The 19,980-nt window shown below is 46.9% G+C and overlaps 4 protein-coding genes across 4 annotated transcripts; 3 read left to right on the forward strand and 1 right to left on the reverse strand.

The window, feature by feature from the left end:
- The first annotated feature begins 482 nt into the window (after positions 1-482).
- Positions 483-1,822, forward strand: LOC112894531 (mitochondrial fission 1 protein A-like). Its single transcript, XM_025962281.1, has 5 exons — positions 483-650; positions 839-968; positions 1,077-1,201; positions 1,457-1,520; positions 1,740-1,822. The coding sequence occupies exons 1-5, from the start codon at positions 552-554 to the stop codon at positions 1,820-1,822; spliced, it is 501 nt and encodes a 166-aa protein (XP_025818066.1). The 5' UTR covers positions 483-551.
- A 659-nt stretch (positions 1,823-2,481) lies between these two features.
- Positions 2,482-3,783, forward strand: LOC112895726. The gene has a single exon (XM_025963723.1). The coding sequence runs from the start codon at positions 2,482-2,484 to the stop codon at positions 3,781-3,783; it is 1,302 nt and encodes a 433-aa protein (XP_025819508.1).
- A 637-nt stretch (positions 3,784-4,420) lies between these two features.
- Positions 4,421-5,269, forward strand: LOC112895731. The gene is made up of 2 exons (XM_025963727.1): positions 4,421-4,773; positions 4,939-5,269. Exons 1-2 carry the CDS (start codon positions 4,421-4,423, stop codon positions 5,267-5,269), a joined length of 684 nt encoding a protein of 227 aa, XP_025819512.1.
- Positions 5,270-5,959: 690 nt separating this feature from the next.
- Positions 5,960-15,511, reverse strand: LOC112893492 (villin-2-like). The gene is made up of 24 exons (XM_025960858.1): positions 15,053-15,511; positions 12,995-13,106; positions 12,760-12,859; positions 12,596-12,664; positions 12,282-12,518; positions 12,028-12,205; positions 11,812-11,944; positions 10,954-11,113; positions 10,664-10,820; positions 10,487-10,590; positions 10,226-10,384; positions 9,839-9,907; positions 9,690-9,758; positions 9,410-9,547; positions 9,104-9,232; positions 8,793-8,943; positions 8,622-8,632; positions 8,397-8,537; positions 8,175-8,300; positions 7,968-8,024; positions 7,640-7,738; positions 7,282-7,525; positions 6,769-7,013; positions 5,960-6,465 (listed from the first exon to the last, which is right to left on the reverse strand). Exons 2-24 carry the CDS (start codon positions 13,045-13,047, stop codon positions 6,352-6,354), a joined length of 2,943 nt encoding a protein of 980 aa, XP_025816643.1. The 5' UTR covers positions 13,048-13,106; positions 15,053-15,511; the 3' UTR covers positions 5,960-6,351.
- Positions 15,512-19,980: the final 4,469 nt, after the last annotated feature.

The raw sequence follows: 19,980 nt of genomic DNA on the forward strand, positions 1-19,980 counted from the left end.
ATCTCTACGAACGCGCACATCATAGAGATGTCTACCGTTGAAGCATAGGATTTTTGAAGCCAAGTGAATAGATTCTACCACAAGAAATCAAACCATATATGAGGTATTTAGCTTGCCAAAGGGGTTTAATTAGGCAACGACGGCTAAGGTTGCGTGCACGGGAACCTTCAAATTATACTTCTGCAACTGAAAGCAAACGAAAGCGTAATAACTATATACAGGTAGCTCCTAAATATAGTTGCTTGCACGGGATCATGACGTGATGCTGCATTCACATTTTTGCACCGAAAAGTAAGGAACAAAATCGACTACCTAATAATTAACGACCTTATGATATGATGACAAGCCAATTGCCAAGATTACACAGTACACTTGCTAATTGCTGAGCGAGGTTAGACACATACCTACTCACATTAGTCAGGACAATATACATTTTCCAAAGAGAATTGGTACCAAGATGGGCCCAACCTCAAGAGCCCACATTGCTCGATCGATCAGGCTAGGTCCCCAACCGAGAGGAACGAACTGACCGTAGGTATCGCAGATCGGCGATGGCCATGGACGCCAAGATCGGCAGGTTCTTCGATGCCGTGGGCTCCTTCTTCTCCGGCGGCGAGAGCATCCCTTGGTGCGACCGCGACGTCATTGCCGTACGTGCCGAATCGATTCACTCTCAACCGGCCCCCGTCCTCCTCACCCTCTGTCGCCTAGTTCTCGCTCAGTTCTGTTGGTTCAAACAAAATGCATCCATGTGCTTGATTACATGCATGAACATCTCGATCGAGGTCTGATAAATGGATCCGTCAATCTGCTCTCCGATCCTCCTAAAATTATCTAGGGATGCGAGAGGGAGGTCGCCGAGGCCGCGACCGAGGAGCACGAGAAGCAGAGCATCATGAGGCTGTCCTGGGCGCTCGTGCACTCGACGAACCAGGACGACGTGCTCCGCGGGATCGGCATGCTCCAAGGTACGCTGCGCCGGCCCTGCTGAATGGAGTTCATGCTGTTCGGTTGCAATCCGCCTCCGATCTGCCTCTTCGAATGGTCACCACATTTGTCTGCCGCTGTACATCCAGCATCTCTGCTTGGCGCGACCACCAGCCCTTTGCAGGCGAGGGAGAAGCTCTACCTGCTGGCCGTGGGGCACTACAGGAACGGCGACTACCCCAGGAGCCGGCAGTTCCTGGACCAGTGCCTCGAGGTTGTTCGCTTCATCCATAACATCTCCTTTTCTTGCTGTAGGCATAATAATGGAGGGCACTGCTCCGATCCTCATCTAATTCAGAAACAGAGATCCGGGCAACCAGAGTTATTTGATGGAAATTGGTAGTCTTAGCATGGCCGACTAGCCTCATTTACTGTATGGACGGCCAAGAACTATAACAACTTGCAATTCTTGGAGATTTTTCTCAATATCTGAATTAATTTAATCAGTTTATTTCGTGGTTTGATATAGATCCAACCTGATTGTAGACAGGCCCTGGCTCTGAAGAAGATAGCGGAAGATAAAATCGCTAAAGGTGAGGTAAAAGTTAGACCAATTACCAGCAATGCAAATGTTCTAGTTCCATCAGTCATGTCTCGATGTCTAGTTCCATCAGCAATGCGCACCAATCCTGTCTTTGGATTTTATGGTTGTCTATATTGAACTGATATACAGTCAAGACTGAAGACAGAGGATCCCAAATTGTTAAATTTCGTAAAGAAATTCAGTTACTAACAAACATTCGTTGATGCAGATGGTGTTATCGGTATTGGAATAGCTACAACTGCCATTGGTGTGCTCATTGGGATCGCAGCTGCTGTTGCTCGAAAAAACTGAGATGGTTTTATTTTCATAACTATTCTAGAATACTATGTTCTCGATCCTCACTCCACCGATCGAGTTTACTGAGTTCATTTTGGTCTTCTTATGTAAAACTCTGCACGCTTCCTTGTTCATCAGTGATATAATTGTGCTCCTGCTTCTTTTCAACAAAAGAAAAGGTAACCCAGCAATCATCCACGAGCTAGCTAGGATTAACAAGGGTTCGGTGACTGAATACGTATGAATACTGTAACTATTTTTCACTACAATTTCCCATAGACTTCTTGTCACAAGTGGCCAATGAGGTTGGTTAATTAACCACAAAATTACTGTGGTCAATGAGGTTGTGGGGGATTGTATATGTTGTTGGCAGTTTGCCAAAACTGTAGGAAAATTAAAGGTAATAACTATATTTAAAAATCTGTTAGCCATTGGAAAAAAAATAGTAATACTACAGTATTTTCTCTTCAAATTAATAATCTGTTAAATTGGATCAGGTCCGGCCCAGAGTGTCTCACCGACTTCGAGTCGGAACCAGTTTCCATCTCCTTTATTTTATTTAAGCAAGTGCGTACGGCGGAATCGACGAGTCGTATCAAGAACGAATCTCATTCTTGCCTCGGGAGCTCTTGCGCATCATCGGCGATCGATTTCACGTGCCGTGCCTCGGAATGATGGCCGGGCGGAAGCGGCAGCGGAACCCCGCGTCGTACCTCAGCGACGACCTCTTGATCGAGATCCTCGTGCGGCTGCCGCCGAGGCCGCTGGGCCGCTTCAAGTGTGTCTCCCGGTCATGGCGCGATCTCATCTCCGGCCCTGTCCACCGCCGGAGGCTTGCGCACACTGACGCCGCGTCGGGCTTCTTCTACCATGTCCACGGCGATGGCTACCGGGCGCCGGTGACGACGGACTTGAACTTCACCGCCCTATGCCCTCCCGATGGAGGCGGAGGCTCGCCGCCTGCGTTCCTCGATCAAGCCTTCCCGTTCCTGCCTTCTTCGAGCACGAGGACCCGGACGGAGCTGCTGGACTCGTGCAACGGGCTCCTCCTCCTACGCTGCCACCGCCCCTCCGGCGACGAGCTGGCCGCTCCGCACTACATCGTCTGCAACCCCGCCACCCAGGGCTGGGCGGTCGAGCTGCCCGTGCCCTTGCCGGAGCCGAGTCGTGCCCGAAACCCGTTTGAGCTCGGATCAGAGATTAGTCGGCGTCGCCGGGAACGTCAACAGAGGAGAGAGAGCACCCGCCCTGCCGCTCTGGCCTTCGACCCGGCCGTCTCCCCGCACTTCCACGTCTTCGAGCTGGTGGAGGACGACGGGCGGCCCAGCTCTCGGTACGGCGGCGCCGCCGTCAAGGCGGTGCGGATCTACTCGTCCGAGACCGGCGAGTGGGTTCTCAGGAACAGCGAGTGGAGCTACCGCATCGCTTACGCCGGCGAGAACGCCTACTTCAACGGCGGCGAGTGGAGCTACCGCCTCGCTTACGCCGGCAAGCACGCCTACCTCAACGGCTCCCTGCACCTCACCACCACCGACACCGAGAAAGGCATGGTGGTGGTCGCGTCGGTGGACACCAAGGGCCAGACGTGGAGGGCCACCCGCGTGTGCCCGGAGCCCCCGGCAACACTCGGCGCCCCCGGCGTCACCGGCCAGTCGCAGCGCCGCCTGCTCTACGTGGACGCCAGCTCGGCGGCCTACGCTCGTGACCTGTCGGTCTACGCTCTCGAGGACTGCGGCGGCGGCGGCGGCGCCGAGAGGTGGATCCTGAAGCACCGTGCCAGGTCGCTGGATCCGTCTGGGGGGCAGAGCGTGGTTGCGATCCATCCGGGTTGCAATGTGATTTTCCTCTTTGATAGCCGACGGCGGAGCCTGATTGCCTACGATATGGATCATGGGACTACACGTGTTGTCCACAGTTTCACGGATGCAACGAGCAACTACCACTTTTTCCCGTACGTACCATTGTACTTGCAATAAGCATTATCAAGGTTGCCTGCATGCGTGGCATTGTAACGTTGATGAATGTAGAAGATCGAGTGTATGGTTAAGTCGTCTGAAGAATGAGTATGCATGCAGACTGCTTAATTTGAACAACGAACGGATGTTACAACAACATCAATTATATTGATCTGTTCATAATATTTCCCTCTAATTTGGTCACGAATGATGAAACTGTTTCAGAACTCATGTGTCATGGAAAATAATTACATCTATATTTCAGATGCCTGAACAATTTGTTGTTTCAGATGGCATATTATTTGACGTTGCAGATTTGCTTGGATAGATGTAGATGAATGGAGATGCAAAAACTGTTTTTTTAGGATCACAATGCATGTCCGTTATTTTGGTTGAACTGAGAGTCCGCGCGCGACATGCAAAACTAACGAAATTGAGTTCCCGAGAATCAGTACTACTTTTTCAAAATGGAATTTTAATTTGAAAAATTAGCATAAATATTTGAATTAAAGAGGGTTGGAGGTATCTAAGGATCACCAATTTAAACCCTTAATTCATCCCAATCCAACCATCTAATCTACCCAAGCGGCCAAGCCTACCGCTCGACTCGCGAGCAGTTGCCGAATAGCCGATCTGTTTCACGCGTCCTCCGGCCGGGATGGACGACGGCAAGCTTTCGGCGGCGACCAACCTCCCGGACGACCTCGTCGTGGAGATCCTGTCGCGCCTGCCGGTGCGGCCGCTCCGCCGTTGCAAGTGCGTCAGCCGCGCGTGGCGCGACCTCATCTCCCACTCCCACCACCGCCGCAGGCTCGCGCAGACCGTCTCGGGCTTCTTCTACCATCTCCACGTCGACGCCTCCTGCCCGCCCATAGTACCCTACTGGCGCTTCACCGCCTCGTCACCTCCTCCTCATCCGCAGGGCTCGCCGCCTCCGGCCGCCGTCGATCACGCCTTCGCGTTCCTGCCATCGACGAGCTACGCGACGACCGACACGGAGCTGCTGGACTCGTGCAACGGGCTCCTCCTCCTGCGCTGCTGCCGCGCGTCGTCGTCGTCGTCCCTCTCCCTGCAGCCGAAGCCGGCTCCGTCCTCGTACGCCGTGTGCAACCCCGCCACCGGGAAGTGGGTCGAGGTGCCGGAGCCGATCTATGCCGAGGGCACCTTCGGCCTCAGCTCCGATTACCTCCAAGGGAAGCGGCAGACCCGCCTGGCCGCGCTGGCCTTCGACCCGGCCGTCTCCTCCACGCGCTTCCACGTGCTCCAGCTGGTGGAGAAGGATTGCTTCAGCTTCCCATTGCTGTCCCAGAACCGCTTCGTCGTCGAGGCGGTGGAGATCTACTCATCGGAAACCAAGAGCTGGGTGGTCTGCGACTGCAGTGAGTGGAGGTTGGGCTTCCAGGTCACATGCACCGGCCAGCAGGGGACCTACCACGACGGCTCCCTGCACTTCGCCCTCGACGACGGCGCGGTCATGTCGGTGGATACCAAGGGCGAGGCGTGGTAGGGTCACCCGTGTGGTTCCAGTGATCCAAGAAAGCTCCGCCGGCGCCGGCTTCATCGGCCGGTCACGGGGGCGGCTGCTCTACGTGCACAAGGGCTCGTATGCTGCCTCCGTGTCGGTCTACGCTCTCGAGACCCGCCGGGGCGCCGAGCGATGGACGCTGAGGCACTATACCAGCGCGCTGGATCAGTTCGGGCGGACACTGTTCAAGCACCACTATGGCGTCGTCGCGGTTCATCCGGACGGCAATGTGATCTTCCTCTTCGATGGATGCAGGGGAATGTTGATGGCGTATGACATGGATCGCAGGACCGTGCGCGACATCCACCCCCTCGCGGAAGCGTCACGGCAGCACCCCTTTTTACCGTACGTTCCTCTGTACTCGTTAGAGGCATTATCAGGGTAGATAAATCGGCACGAGTGCTGATCGAGTTTATATGCTAGAAATATCGTTCGTCTTTTATCATTGTTTGCTGATTTACGAGGAACATGATGGTAATGAGCTTTAGACCTTGTTTGATTGGCCTTGTACATTGTGGATTATCCGGAATTAAGGCCTTGTTACAAACTGAAACAAATCAGTCCAAGATTACAATCTGGAGGCACTGCTGCCTCGCCCTTGGTATCCACCGCCGGAGTTCTCAAGATAATAGGTAGGGCCAGATGGCCGCTACTTATTTGTACGGGCGGACAAATTCAACCAGGCGTTCAATCCCCAACAATCGTCAACCATCAACAGGCACAAATATTTCGTGTGCGATACATCTGAATGACAATACAATGATGACCTACCAGGAAATGCCCATACGTAACAAACCAATAAAAGAAAAAAGATATACACATATGGACAGTCACAAAGCAAGCTAGAGTATATAAGGACCTCGCAAGCAGCACAACTCAGGCCATGTACAAATAAAAGAATTGACCTATAAAATTGGTTGCAAAAAACCAATTGAGCAAAGCCACCAGTAGCCTGTCCTCCGAAATGATCGACAATATATGATAAGACTTACTCCCATGGGACCACCATTCACGATAAGAAGATCAAATTTTATAGCAGACACGAGATATGAAGCTTGTTCTCTTCAGAAGAGATCAGCTTTTCGCTTCTGTAGCTCTTGCTTCCAATTTGGCTGTTGGTAGAATGCATCCTTAGTCATGCCAAAAACAGTTTGAAACTCACTATCTGACAAGTATGCCTGCAAAATCAATAGAGTAGTTCAATTAAAATTGAACTGATGTCCTGACGTGCTTTCCTTTAAATGTAAAGCTCACTTCAAGCAAACTCAAATATTAACAGAATTGGTTGGATGAGCAACAATAGAATATATGTACGTATGATTATAGAAAGGCGAAAAGGAGTTGTCGAAAGAGAACCAAATGCATCATATAACAGAAGCAAGCAATTTAGCTTCCGCCAAAAGCCAAAGTAAAGTTACTTATTGATGCATGGAACCAAGAAACAACTCAATATCTATTCAAGGATGAGGGCAGAGACAAACCTCTCTGCGTTTGTAATCTATCCCACGAACAGGATCGGTAGACTTGGATATCAAGCGGTCATAGCTAAAGGTTGCTTCACCCACATTCTCTGTTGTTTCTTCCTCTGGGACCTCAGCCTCTGCTCCATCAGCCTCAGATGGTGCCCCTTCTACAACATCCTTTTCTTGGTGAAACGCAGAGGACTCCCCAGCTTCAGACTGAGGAGAAGATGCACCAGATTGAGTTATTACAACCCTGTCGACATCTGCATTGAAAAAGGGTGTCAAACATTGAAGTGATAAATATGCCAGCAAGGAGGTAATGGCCTTCATCTATGATTCATTCCATTCGTCAAGTGTACCAACAAAATCAAATACACATGACTAGTGTTCCAAGGCTACACTCGCAAAACAAAAGAGACGAGCCTTTAAAGGAAACATTTTGAAGAAACGAGGAAAGCAAATCAGAGAACTCAAAACGCCTAACAAGTGATTCCTTGAATAATGGTATTGGAAAAGAACATGTAGCTCTACCTGTCTTATCTGCTGTGCTGCTAGCCTTGGCTCGTAGATTTTCTGAAGATCCAGATTGCTCAGCAGTCAGCACAGAGGACAATGCAGCTACAGCAGCTGCTCTTTGAGATCCTTGACCTGAACGAGATGGAGGTGGGGTGGGAGTTTTGGGTTTTGAGGATGGATTAAATGCATTTGATAAGGCAGCAAGTGCAGAGGCACGTTGAGTGGGTCCATCGCCTGTGCTTTTAGGCCTCTCATTAGACTGACAAAAAGATCAAGAAGCTAGTTACATTGAAGTTTTCATAAAGAATGTATAATTCTTTTAGCCAAAATGTATACATTTTGTGAGGAACCAAATCAACTATTTGAAGTTTACCAGCTTTTGTTGGGATGATGGATTGAATGCAGATGATAGAGCTGCTAATGCAGATGCTCTCTGAGTGGGTCCACCATTACCAGAGCTCCTAGGTGCACCCTACAAAAGAACTATGATGTAAAGATTGTACTTGTTGGATATTTATTTGCATTTCCGAGTATTGGTTCAATGGAACCTTTATACAGTTCAAGAAATGGTTATTCATGCAAATATTAAGTCTATCGCGTAAAAGGAACTTTGAAGCTGAATGGTTAGCATCCAAGAAACTTGTTCAAGAAAACCAAGCTGAATGCAACTTTGTATCTTCAACTTAAAATCTCAGGCTTACCTCAGAACGCAATCCAAAAAGTAGTGTGAGTTTCTTCTGGAATGAATTCCCATGAACCTGTATGAAGTATGAAACTTATTTTTTAATATGGTGTAGTTTGTAACAAAACCTTAACCTTTCAGCAGGAATCAATTAATATCTCTTGTATGATTAATATCAGATAGAACAGAAAATGCAAGATAAAATATAATGTTTCCAAGAGCTTACCACAGATTTTGTGTTGTCCCAAGAGAAGTACGTCTTGAAGAAGCATGGTTCATTCCCTTCCATAACTTTATATAGTGGTACATAAGAAGAAAGATCTTCAATAGAATTTGCATGCTCTATGTATTTCTGGGGAAAAAGTAATCATTACATATTGAATAAAGGTACCACAGCAGCAAACTGGAACTGACCAATACTGAATAAGGTCACCGCTTCAGTCGATACCTGACCAATATCAAATGCCTTCTGCTTCTCTTTTGATTCCACACATTGACCAATCCAAATGAAGACCTCACCATGTGTGTCCAGTATCATCATGTCTTCAGTTAACAAATCATCTTGGGAGAAGTTGAAGATCTCAGTAACCTGAAGAAGCTCATAAAATCACATACCCAGAACTGTGCAATATGAAGGAATAGATCTAAGGAGAGCAAGTGCAAGAGGACTAACCTCCAGTCTCCCTGGTCAATGACGAAGATTGTAGTACAAACAAACCCAAGCAACCAAATGATGATTAGGCCAGAAACTTGTATAATGTAGATATTTCAAATGAATGAAAGGAAATAGAAACTTCGCATGGATACAAAACTGGATGAAAGTATGAAATTTACAACAACTGACCATTCTTGAATGAGAATGCATACAAGTGAGGCTCTCTAGCAATAATATCCTGAGTAGCATTCCTGTTTGTATAACTCTGTTTTCCACCAAGAGCAAACCAGAAAGCAGAACTCTCTGTCCCCTCCTTGCAATGCTTCACTGCAACACCAGGCTGTAAGATTGGAAATATCAAAGGTTAGCAATAGATATTGAATGAGAGAGAAAACAGAGCTTCAGAAAGTTTTGGAAGTTCTCATTTGATTTATAGGACTTAAAAGAGTGATAGAAATTTTAATAGATTGGGTTCAATCTATTCAAAGGTGCTCTCATACCTTCAAAAATTCAGCAACTTTTGCTGCCCACTGCTGTTGCTCATATGTGCTAGAATTGCCAAGCCACGTAAACATAGCATTTCCAGATTGCAATACGAAACACTCCGTTGAGCTTAAAGATGTTGCCACCTATAAAATGATTACTGGTCAGCTAAAAGATAAGCAACTGAATTTCATTAAAGCTCTTTGTTGAGGTATTTGTCGAGTCAATATTATTCTATAAGACCACATTACACAATTTACACATTATCAAAAAGCTCCAATAGAAAGATCCATCCTCATCTAGTAGAAAGAGGTAGGTAGTACCGCATCAACTTGAAGAATCTTATTGTTGTGGATCGATGTCCCAGATACTCGAAATAGAGCTATGCCTTCGGAAGAATAAGTCTCACCAGTCACACCCTTCTCTTCGACGAGCTTCTTGTACCCGGATCCAATTCCACCCTACATAATTTATTGATTTGCCAGAAACATATTATCCATATATATTACTTAGATAGGCACAGAGTCAAACTAGACAACCATTACTGAAAAATAACATAAAAGGGATGCAACCAATTATATTTGGTAGGCTTAACATGTATACCTTCAAGATAACCATGGGCTGGAAAAGAGCAACGAATTGTGGTGGCTCCTTCCCTTGATATATGCGACCCTACAAAAAAACTATCAATAACTCAAAAGTCGCCTCTTTTGAACAAATAGCTCAGGCATATCTGAAATAAAATGCAGCACCAGAACAGGCCGTCCTTTCAATGAATTCCACATTGTATTAGCTAATTGAGATGCCATCGCTTGATCATCCTGCAAAGCAAATGACAAAAAGTTAGATCCAGATCACTTGTAAAAGTCAGATGTTAACTCTGCAAAAGGAAAAGAACAAGTGCAAATGAGCTTCAAAAGAATTTATGCCACCAGCTTCGCAGATGGGCAGAAACTGTTTGGTTATAAGTCTAAAAAAATGTTTTAACTAAAAACATTAAATTTCATCAGCCAACATTCTACCAGCAAAAAGAAACATTGCCGACAATGAAATTCTAAGCACAAAAGTAGAAAGTCAGAAAGGATGCAAGAACAGTTTAAGACAACAACGTAAGTCTGGCAGCATGCAAAGTATATTACCGCCAAACTATCCTTCCCAATCCAGTAGCTGAGATAGTATTCTTCTTTCTTGTCGCCTGAATTATATGCATAGAGAATGATATAACAGTCTCCACTGTAAAACTTTCCAATGTCCTCTTTCGGCAGGGCAGTCTTAGCATTGCCATCAACACACCATACCTGTTACAATTTGTTATGGTAAGGACATGTCCATTAAATGTCTTTTCAGTTTACTTGTTTTAAACAACACAGCTCATAAAAAGGAATATTGATCAATGCAACCTCGAGCTTTCCACCGCCTTCAAGCAAAGGAGGAACTTCCTCATTTACTGGAGCAGTGTTTTTTGCAGCTCCCTTTACATCAACACCTTTTTGTTTCAATAACGCTGAAAAATAAAAAAATATTATCAGCGGTAATCTAGAGGGAAATTTCATTATCCTCATAATTGAATGACATACCTGCAACTTTTCCCCTCCCTTCCTCTACACCAGGGCTCCCAGCAGCATTGCCTACTGGCCATGATTCAAACTTGGACTTGAAAGCATGACTCTCATAACCTTGAATGACTTGTGTAACTCTTGTTGTCTTTGGACGCTTTTGATTAATAAGGAATTCCTGCACAAGACACAATCATGAAAGTGTTACCTACAAGAAATGAAAGTGGTGTGTGCGTGTGTCGTGTGTGTGGGTGGGTGGGGGGGGGGGGGGGGTCGTCCTCTGAGGAAAGAAAAACAGATCGAGAATTTACCTCAACCGCTTTAGTGGCGGATTTTCTATCCTCCATTTGAGTTACCCGGCCAACCCATACATATATTTCAGCTCCACAATCAAGTAAGAAACATTTGGTATTTTCAAGCATAGCTTTTGTAAGAGCTGCCTCTTCCAGCTTCAATTGACCATCATTGATGCTGCATGGAGAACATTTCATAATAAAAACAAAAACTTGACCATTGGAGGAAGAACCGCCCCCTCACGGCATTACAATCAAGAAGGGACCGGTAAAATACAGAAGGCACAATTGGGCATAAAGAACTTAAAACATGATAGAATCTCTAAGGGCACAAAGAAACATAGTTATGGCACCAACTGAGCCATGGCATGGATTCATTAAACAATTTTTTATATATGATATTGCTTAGATTGGTCGACATTGAAACTTTGCTATTAGATGGAAACCATGAAACTTTGCAATTAGATGAAAACATTTAGTTATTTATATTAAAGTTTTGTTTTTATGGATCCAAAAGATAATACTGCTCTTAAAGTAGGTAATATCTCAAAAGTAGTAAGACAAAAGTGCAGATTAAACCAAAGCAACGCCAAGCTGCCAAGTCAGAATACATCTAGGTACCTTAGATACAATAATCGATCTTAAAGAGCAATAGAAGCCCATTTATATCTAGGAGGTACAATTGCATGGGAAACAACAGAATCATTGATATGACTTACAGAAATTGACCAAGATTTAAAAGAATGTAATTCTTTCATTGCAGTAACCTTTACCTTTACGCTACTAAAAGAGAACCATTAATTCGACTATTTTTATGGATCAACCACCAACCGCATGATTTTCAATTTTCATAACAATGATTGACACAGGAAATACCTGTAGAGCTTTGGTGCCGTAGTTTCAAGTACAACATCGTCATCACTCACAAGTTTTTTTCCTATTGGTGCAAAACCTCCAAAAAGGACCCAGAATTCACCAGAGTCCGACTCTGCTTGTAACTTCCCATCATCTGATATAAAAAATAAACTAAACCATAAGTATAGCAAAAGATGGCCAACAAATTTGACAATCTAAAGTTGATATGTCCCTCACCGACGATTGCAACATCACATACACCACCATGGTATTTCTCCTTTAAATATTGGATCACTTCCAATGCTTTGGCCCTTTCTTGGATATTGGAGTTAGCACCATTAAATTGGTATATCTTATTTTCAGTATCTAAGACAAACACGTCATCATGGTTTAACGATGACCGGGCGAAGGGAACCTGAACAAGTAAGGCAGCATCCAGAATTATTGAGCAGAAAATTGAAAAGGACACGCAGCAAGTGAATCTTCCATACCTCTTTAACTCGTATAGCTCTCTTCCCTCGGCAAATATACAGCCGTGTTTCAAACTTCTCCTCTTCAGGCTTTTTGAACCCAGAGGCGAAACCACCCTCCAAAGGTATAATGCAAGGCTTGAAGTATGACAAGAATTTGTCAGATTCATAACCTTGGAGTTCCCTATGTTGGATTGCACGACCTCCAAGGACGGCATCAAGTTCAACTGTCTTGATGGCCGCAGTCCCAGCTTCATCCTGCAATACAAACAAATAGTCACAAGGAAAGCTAGCACCAGTACTAATAATGCAGAATTTAAGTTCAAAGTGCATACTTGACTTGAATCTTTCCCAATCCAGAAGTGGATATCATACAGATACACGCCGCCTTTGGCACAGGACGTCTATAAAAAAATACAGAAATAGTTAATATTTTTTTGTCTTATGGAAAAATAGGAAGACCTTCGTAAGGGATATGAGAATAAAGCATAAGCAGCACCTGCAGAACTATGTATGAATCTCCACAATAGAATTTACCATAATCAGATTTTGGCAACGCAACTGGTTTAAAATCTTCAATCCGCCATATTTCTGTCCCACTGGATGATGCTAAGGGATGCATTAATAAACAAGTTCTAGATTTGCAAGCTTGAATAACAGAAGAAGAAAAAATCAACCGAAGCCAGTTCCTCAAAATGTAACCAGAATAGACTGACAAACATATGAAAGGATACACTTTTTGGCCAACTCCTTGGAAAGCTGGATCTAGCACTTTTGCAGTTGACATCTGGAAGCAACTTTTCTGGGATTACTTTGAAGAAAACAAGATGATAGCAGATGGTTTCACTGCACAACAAGTGTGCTGAATATTAGAGACACACCATATGCTGAAAATGGAAAAACAATTAACAATAAAAAATATGACAGTGTGTTTAATCAAGACAGCAATAAAAAGCAAAAATATTAAAACCAAAATACCCATGACAAACAAGGCAGGTAAAGAAGTTCTGAACCAGAAAATATGGATATCAATGCACAAGGTATGGAAAATTATCGTGATTCGAAATTGTAGCTTTAGCTAGATAGAGCTCTAATGTTAACTCTTGTAAAAGTCAGCTGATTAGGCCTGACAATCAGCCAAGAAAGAATGGACAACCTCTCAGTTTACATACAGTATAGGCTGTATAATTGATAAAGAGAAGGTGTGCCTGATCGAGTAGCTTTTCAGAACACTGGTTCACTGCCGCAAAACCAAGTATTATGTTGCTTGAGCTGTACTGCCTTACTGTGTCTTACCCAAGCATATCGGCGCACTGCTCTGCCATTTACTGCGCTTATGTGCATTCATTTCAGGCCACTTGTGTTGCCATAACAGTATAATAAATCATTTCTCAAAGTGGCACTACGCTGACTGTTATGAGAAATTCCTCCGCTTGTCACCTCAGCTACTATTAAGGTATCCATTTTAATTCCTTCACTTATCTATTCACTAGTTTCCTTTTCATGCCAACTCATTTCTATCTACTTCCATCAGATCCTTTATAGGTACTTATCGCTTGGCTCGATCAAACACTTACCACTTTAGTCAGTTTGGTCTTCAGTCTCAGGTTGTGAGTCCTGGTTTTATCTCCATTGCTCACCCTGTCCCATAACCATGAAGTTGGTATTGCTTTGCTAGAATTCAACGGATTGGGCTGAGAAATATTCATACCGAGCGTGCCAACAGTGTGATTGGAGTAGGATATCACATTGAATTAATGAAGTTACAAGCTCATTTTGCATTTAATTGTCTACGTTAAGTGGCTTCTTGATCCTTCCTCAAATATGGGTTCAAGTTATTGCTAATAGGCAGAAAATAAAATGGTAAAAGAAACTTTGTGTGAATGGTAATCAGCATTGAATTGTTTTTACTATTGCCCAGGAAAAAGAAGTAGCAAGTGAATAGTGAGTAGTTGACTGATCCAAATGCATGCTATTGGAATGTAGGCGATGCTTCGAATCCCTTTACCTAAACAGTAAATTTACTATGTATAGCTGCTCATAGTTCAGGTTAGTAAGCACTATGCTATCTTGTAGCTTTGCACTTTCCCTCCAACTCCTGGCAAAATAGGCATCCATCATCCTTGGCATATCTGTGTTGTTCTTGTCCCCGTGTTCATAACTGGTGTGTTATGCTTGACCGGATACCAATACTGGGGCATTTGTCACTCTTTTCCTTTGGTAGCCTTTCCAGCCTTCAGAAACCAAATATCTCGCTGGGGCAGCAACAAGTCCAGCCGCGCTATATGTGTATGCACTTCATAATTTCTCCAGTCCATGGTAGAAGATAGCAGCCGCAAGCAGCAATGGGTTGGGTCAAATGTTGATGCCGATCATGCTGTTTTGCCTTGCTCGCGGGTGCAAGAGATCGTTGCGGCTGCCAGATCATGCGAATTGCTTCCAGCAAGACAGCGTGAAGACCGATGGACCGCTTGCAGCAGGTAGGGGTGGTCACTGCTCAGTTGAAGCCCCCAAAATCATGGAAACCGATAGCAGCACTCGGCCATGAAGCACATGAAATCAAATCGCAACAGAATGCGTGAATCCAGTACGGAATGGATTTCAGGGCTCAAAGCAAGCAGGCGAGGCTACCCCGGAGAAGATGAAAACGAACAATTCGCCCAGGGGAGCTGGGCCATCCTAATTCCTAATGAGCTAGAGGAGAAAATCAACGAGACCCGGGACGGGTGGATCTCCTCCACTGCGGGACAAGACATAGACGCGCAATTGAGAGAGAGAGAGAGAAGCGTTACCTGGATCTAGATCGGCTCGCGTTCTGCCGGCGCGGGGCGGCGGCGGAGGGCGTGCGTCGTCGCCGGATCTGCGCGCCGGGAGAGGAGGCGCCCCGCCGATCGCCGGATCAGGGAGAGCGGAACGCGGGGAGTGATCAGTGGATCAGAGACGGAAGGGGAGGCCGGAAAGCGAGAGGGGGAGGAGGAGCCACCTGGAACAGAGTGGCGAGCGTAAATAGGGAAAGGGAGCGGCGATGATGATGAACGGGACGGCAGGCAGGCAGGCACTGCTGGCTGGCTCGCTCGGCTCTCTTCTCTCCTCTTCCTTCTCCCCTCGCCTACGTAATCGTAACACCACGATACGCCGCCTGCTGGCCTGGTGGGTCGCAGCGCCACCGCCCACCGCCCACCGACCAGGAGGAGGCCGGCTAGCTTGCTTTTTCAAATTTCACCGACCCACTCCACCTCATCCATGGCCCAGAGCATATTCGCCACATATTTGGTCCACGCTACTCGTTACATGAGCTCACGTTCAAAACCTCCTCTGTCTGTCTTGGCAAGAAATTAAAGAAACAGGGATCACCAAATCAGAGGCGGCCGGACCTCCTCCTTTTCACGCGGGTGAGACTGATTTAGCCATGCCGCTACCACACGGCGCAATAATGGCCGGGCTCATGCACGCATCCGATCATCGATCTGATTCATCCAGCCCACCAGCTCATTGATCACGCCCTCTCATTCCGGCCGGACCCCACGCCCCAGCCAGCCGCGCCATCAGCAGCAATGGGATGGCCGGCGAGCGGCGGGGGCGAGCGAGTGATTGAGGACACACACGCTGCCCCGCCCGCCGCTCGCTCGAAGCCTCGAAGCTTTTAGGAGCGGGCCGGGGCCTGGGCGCCGGCACGCCATGTGCCGCCACGGCTGCGAATCGGGTCGGCAGCAGGAGGGGTACGCGAGGAGGCCAGGGCGCCGGTCCGGGGCACGGCCGCCTGCCCCTGCCGCTGCCCGGCCGCGCGCGTCGCGACACTCTTGCGCCTCGCTCGACTGGCAAAGTGACAGCCTGCGCGGCTGCGCCTGCCTAACCAGAAAAGGGCCTGATGATGGGGGCGCACGGTTCGGGGCCGTTGGTTGGGACTTGGGAGATTTTGATGCTATCATTCATGCGAGTGAGCGAGCGAGTACACTGGTAGACTAGTAGAGAAGAAGAAGTGTCCATGATATGATTGGATTGGAGGAGGGCGTATCATCCATCCATCCCGGCTCACGTGTTCTTGTTTCCTTCAGGATTCGTTTCCACACGATGCTTCTGCTGCCCACGATCAATGTCGAATTCATTCCCATGGTTAGTTACTCCAAAACGAAATTCTCGAATCGCCGGTTCGCCGGAGCAGCGTTTTCTCTGCATAGCTGCCGCGCTGGTCCTCTGAACATTGGTAGGCCTGCTGGCTGCTGCTGCTGTGTGACTGTAAAAGTGCAGTGGTTTGGTACACAGGCTGCAGGGCGACACCAGAATTCAGTGGCTGCCCTGCATTCCAATTCCATGGACGGATGGACCATCAGCCGCCCAGCCGTTCCCAGACAGAGTGGGACAGTGGGTTCTGGGCCGAGTATGAACACGTCAAGGCACGCCCCGGTGGTCGGCGCCAACCAATGTGGGCATCGATCGGCCGTCATGGCTGTCATTAGTTCAGCGCTGTGCGCTCAGCACATTTGTGCATTGCAAGGACAATGTGGAGGGGAGGCAATGTTGAGAGCTGAAGGCCGGGCAGCAAAATGAGATCAGAAATCATCGCTAGTTGTAGTAAAGGCTTTCAAATCGAGCGACGAGAGAGCTGGAAGGATTTGTATCAACTCGCCTGGCAGAACTTTGTAGGCTTTTCCGTTGAATGTTTGAACTTGAAGTGTTCTAGCTAGTATAGAAGGATACGGTCATGTATTAATGCTTTGCACATTTCTAGAATTTTTCCGCATCTGTACCGCCGGCGAACAGGGCTCCGCCATGATCGTTGCTCAGTTCACCGATCCGCTGCGCGAAAGCGTTGACCGACGCGGCAGCTTCTTCCTCGGGCACCTTCTCCTCCCCGGAGACACACACAGCTCATGCCCGAGTTAAAGGGGATCGAGGACAAGGAACGAGACGAGATGCCTTCGGGAGCCACGGCGAACGGCGGCGGCCATGGCGTTGGGGCTTGACCGCTTGGCTCGGGGAGGCGGAGTCGCGGCCGGGAGCTGGAGGAAAGGTCGCGAGGGAATTTTATGAATAACCCTCTGTATATAGTTTCGCTTTACGACACCCCTAGATTGGATCCAATCCTAGGCCTTCGTTGACTGTTATAGATCGTTTTGTGCGGCCCAGATCGAGGTGGTGGGTGAATTTGGTCGCGGCATTTTTTTTTCGTATAGACCCTTAATGATTTTGATCCCTCGAGCCTCGGTCACGGTCGCGGGGCCCGCATCCGTCTAGGTGGCCCGAGATGGAGACGACGCGTGGTCTCCGGAGTCCGGAGCTGCGGCGGTCACCTGCGGCCAAGCCATACCCTCCTAGCTGCTCATCGACAAAACACCCGTGGCTGCCTGCCACCAACCATGGAGATTCATATCGCAAGTCCGTCTCAAGAAGTCAACATCGGCACGTCACCGTGAACAGCGAAGCTTTGCAAATGGATTGACACGACGAGCAGCCAGCAGGCCACTGACGGCCACACAAGACACAACCTCGTGCTCACGCCATGGACGCCGCTGTCGTGCCGCTCCTCCTCCTCGCCGTCGCCGTCCTTCTCCGTCAGCGCCTCCGGCCCCTACCCGTACCCCGTCCTCGGCAACTTTGTGCCCCTCATCCGCAACTTCCACCGCCTCCTCGCCGCCGCCCCAGCATCCACCATCGAGGTGCGCGGCGCGCTCGGCCTCGACAACGGCCCTGGAGTCGTTGACCACTTCCTGCGCGCCAATTTCCCCAACTACGTCAAGGGCAGACACGAGTGTTACTGCAACTTCCCTTTCAGTTCCATATCATTTATCTGTAAAGGAACATATTGTCTATTTTCTGACAGACATGGAACATATTGTGCTATTTTAGATGTGGAGTATCATTTATCTTCCTCACGAAGAGCATTAGTAGGACCATTCTTAGATCTTAGTGTCTTGCTGCATCTGGTACCCATGCACGATGCAAGGAATCATCAAGTTTACAGCAATATTCAGTAGAATATATTTACATCTGTAGTTAACACATGTGCAACAAGCCGGCATCAGATCCTAATTAACCTACAGCAGTTGCTGGTGATATATTTACAAAATACACCAAATATAGGATCCTCTGAAGATGGCCATGCTGATAGCCTGATACTTGATGCACCAATTTGTCCTTCAAGTTTTTGGTGTAGAGCAGCACATAGTGATTGCAAAAGCGCCTTGCCCTACAGGGACCCGGGGGCATACAATTCTAGATTATTAGAATGTTTGTCGAGGTAGCTCCAGAAATGCGTATAAAACATAAGTACTGACCATATTCAGAAGGTACAAAATTCACACCACCTAATTGTCTCCAACCTTCTTGGTGCTTCTTGACCTGCAGGAATACAAAAGTGCATTAATTAGTATGGAGCGTACCCAAATCTCAAGGTTCTAAGTATCATTGTCAGAACCTCATTTTCCTTTGGTTGGTTGATGACTGCTCTGAACCCGCTTAAACCTCCTCCCGTTTCCCTTCGTGTGCACCACTTCAGGTGGGTGAATACTAATTTCTACTGGAAATTGTGTTCCAACAAAGGATTCAAACTCTGAAACCTTTCTTTTACTGCTATTTGGGCCCATGTTTGACATATGTTCGACGGCATCACTCATACACTTATGAAGATATTTCATTTTCTCCTCACATTGTTTAGCAGCCTGTATTCCTGATTTAAACTTGGACCATGTCTCGGAACACAACCTCCTCATGTCCGGAGGAAGGGATGTACACGATCCTTCAATTACATTCCCGTTTGCATCAAAAACAACATTTTCGTGGCTGTTTTAGTCCATCTACGTAGCAAATAATGCTCAGCGATTTCATTGTAGCCTGCACCCTTTAGGACAAGAATGATATGACAACAGAGAATGCCAATGGATTCAAACAACTTGCAGGAACATTGTGCCACCCTTGTGCAGGTATTATAGGTAACCTCTCTAATTTTGGCACCGCCATCCCTAATTCTCGTTATCCGTTCATCACCAACCTGAACCATGCTTTGTATATCACACTTATCCCTAGCACAAATCACCTCATCTTGGAAAATGCTAAATATTGTGTGTGTGTGTGTAGACATCCCTAGCATGGCTCAATGCCCCGTGGTGTTTCTAGCATGGGCAGTGAATGAAGTGTGGCATTATCGTTCAATAGTTTCAACTGTCGTTGTTCCTCCAAAGCAGTCTCAAATCTGATCCAAAACTCAAGCAATCGGAGTCGTGGGTTCAAAAAATGCCTGAAAAATGCATTCTCACTCTCAGACCTTGAAGTGGTCCTAAGTATTCCACCAAGAGACAAATCCATGAAGTAAGCAGGGATCCATGATTGGCACATCTTATATTTGTCACCCAGCTATGAATTGTTCTCTAGACCATACTTGAAATTTATTGAGAGCCATCTTGCCTCAAATTCATCTGGAGTCTCTGAACCCCACACACATGACATAAACTCGGAGAGGAAATCATCATCTTCAATTAAAGCTCGTCCAACTCTTTCCGGAGGTTTGTTCAGGATATGCCGCATGCACAGTCTATGCCTGGTGTCTGGAAAAAACATATTTAATAGCAGCCCTCATGCTAAGATCCTCATCAGTTATAATAAGTCTAGGCGCAACCCCTCCCATTGCCTTTAAGAAAGTTTGGAATACCCATGCATACGACTCAATCTTTTCATTTGGTATAAATGCAGCACCAAAAGTAACACATGACTTATGATGGTTGAC

Source organism: Panicum hallii, chromosome 5 (assembly GCF_002211085.1).
Source record: "Panicum hallii strain FIL2 chromosome 5, PHallii_v3.1, whole genome shotgun sequence".
NCBI lineage: Eukaryota > Viridiplantae > Streptophyta > Magnoliopsida > Poales > Poaceae > Panicum > Panicum hallii.

Bases quoted from the DNA above. Each gene is read 5' to 3' on its own strand.
- LOC112894531 (XM_025962281.1), top strand. From the start codon at position 552: ATGGCCATGGACGCCAAGATCGGCAGGTTCTTCGATGCCGTGGGCTCC. The intron at 969-1,076 runs GTACGCTGCGCC...CTGTACATCCAG, and splicing joins CGGGATCGGCATGCTCCAAG to CATCTCTGCTTGGCGCGACC. The intron at 1,202-1,456 runs GTTGTTCGCTTC...GGTTTGATATAG, and splicing joins TCCTGGACCAGTGCCTCGAG to ATCCAACCTGATTGTAGACA.
- LOC112895726 (XM_025963723.1), top strand. From the start codon at position 2,482: ATGGCCGGGCGGAAGCGGCAGCGGAACCCCGCGTCGTACCTCAGCGAC.
- LOC112895731 (XM_025963727.1), top strand. From the start codon at position 4,421: ATGGACGACGGCAAGCTTTCGGCGGCGACCAACCTCCCGGACGACCTC. The intron at 4,774-4,938 runs GTGCAACGGGCT...CTTCGGCCTCAG, and splicing joins GACACGGAGCTGCTGGACTC to CTCCGATTACCTCCAAGGGA.
- LOC112893492 (XM_025960858.1), bottom strand. From the start codon at position 13,047: ATGTCAACTGCAAAAGTGCTAGATCCAGCTTTCCAAGGAGTTGGCCAA. The intron at 12,519-12,595 runs GTATGCACTTTG...TTTGTATTGCAG, and splicing joins TTGGGAAAGATTCAAGTCAA to GATGAAGCTGGGACTGCGGC. The intron at 9,759-9,838 runs GTGCTGCATTTT...GTTTTTTTGTAG, and splicing joins TGAAAGGACGGCCTGTTCTG to GGTCGCATATATCAAGGGAA.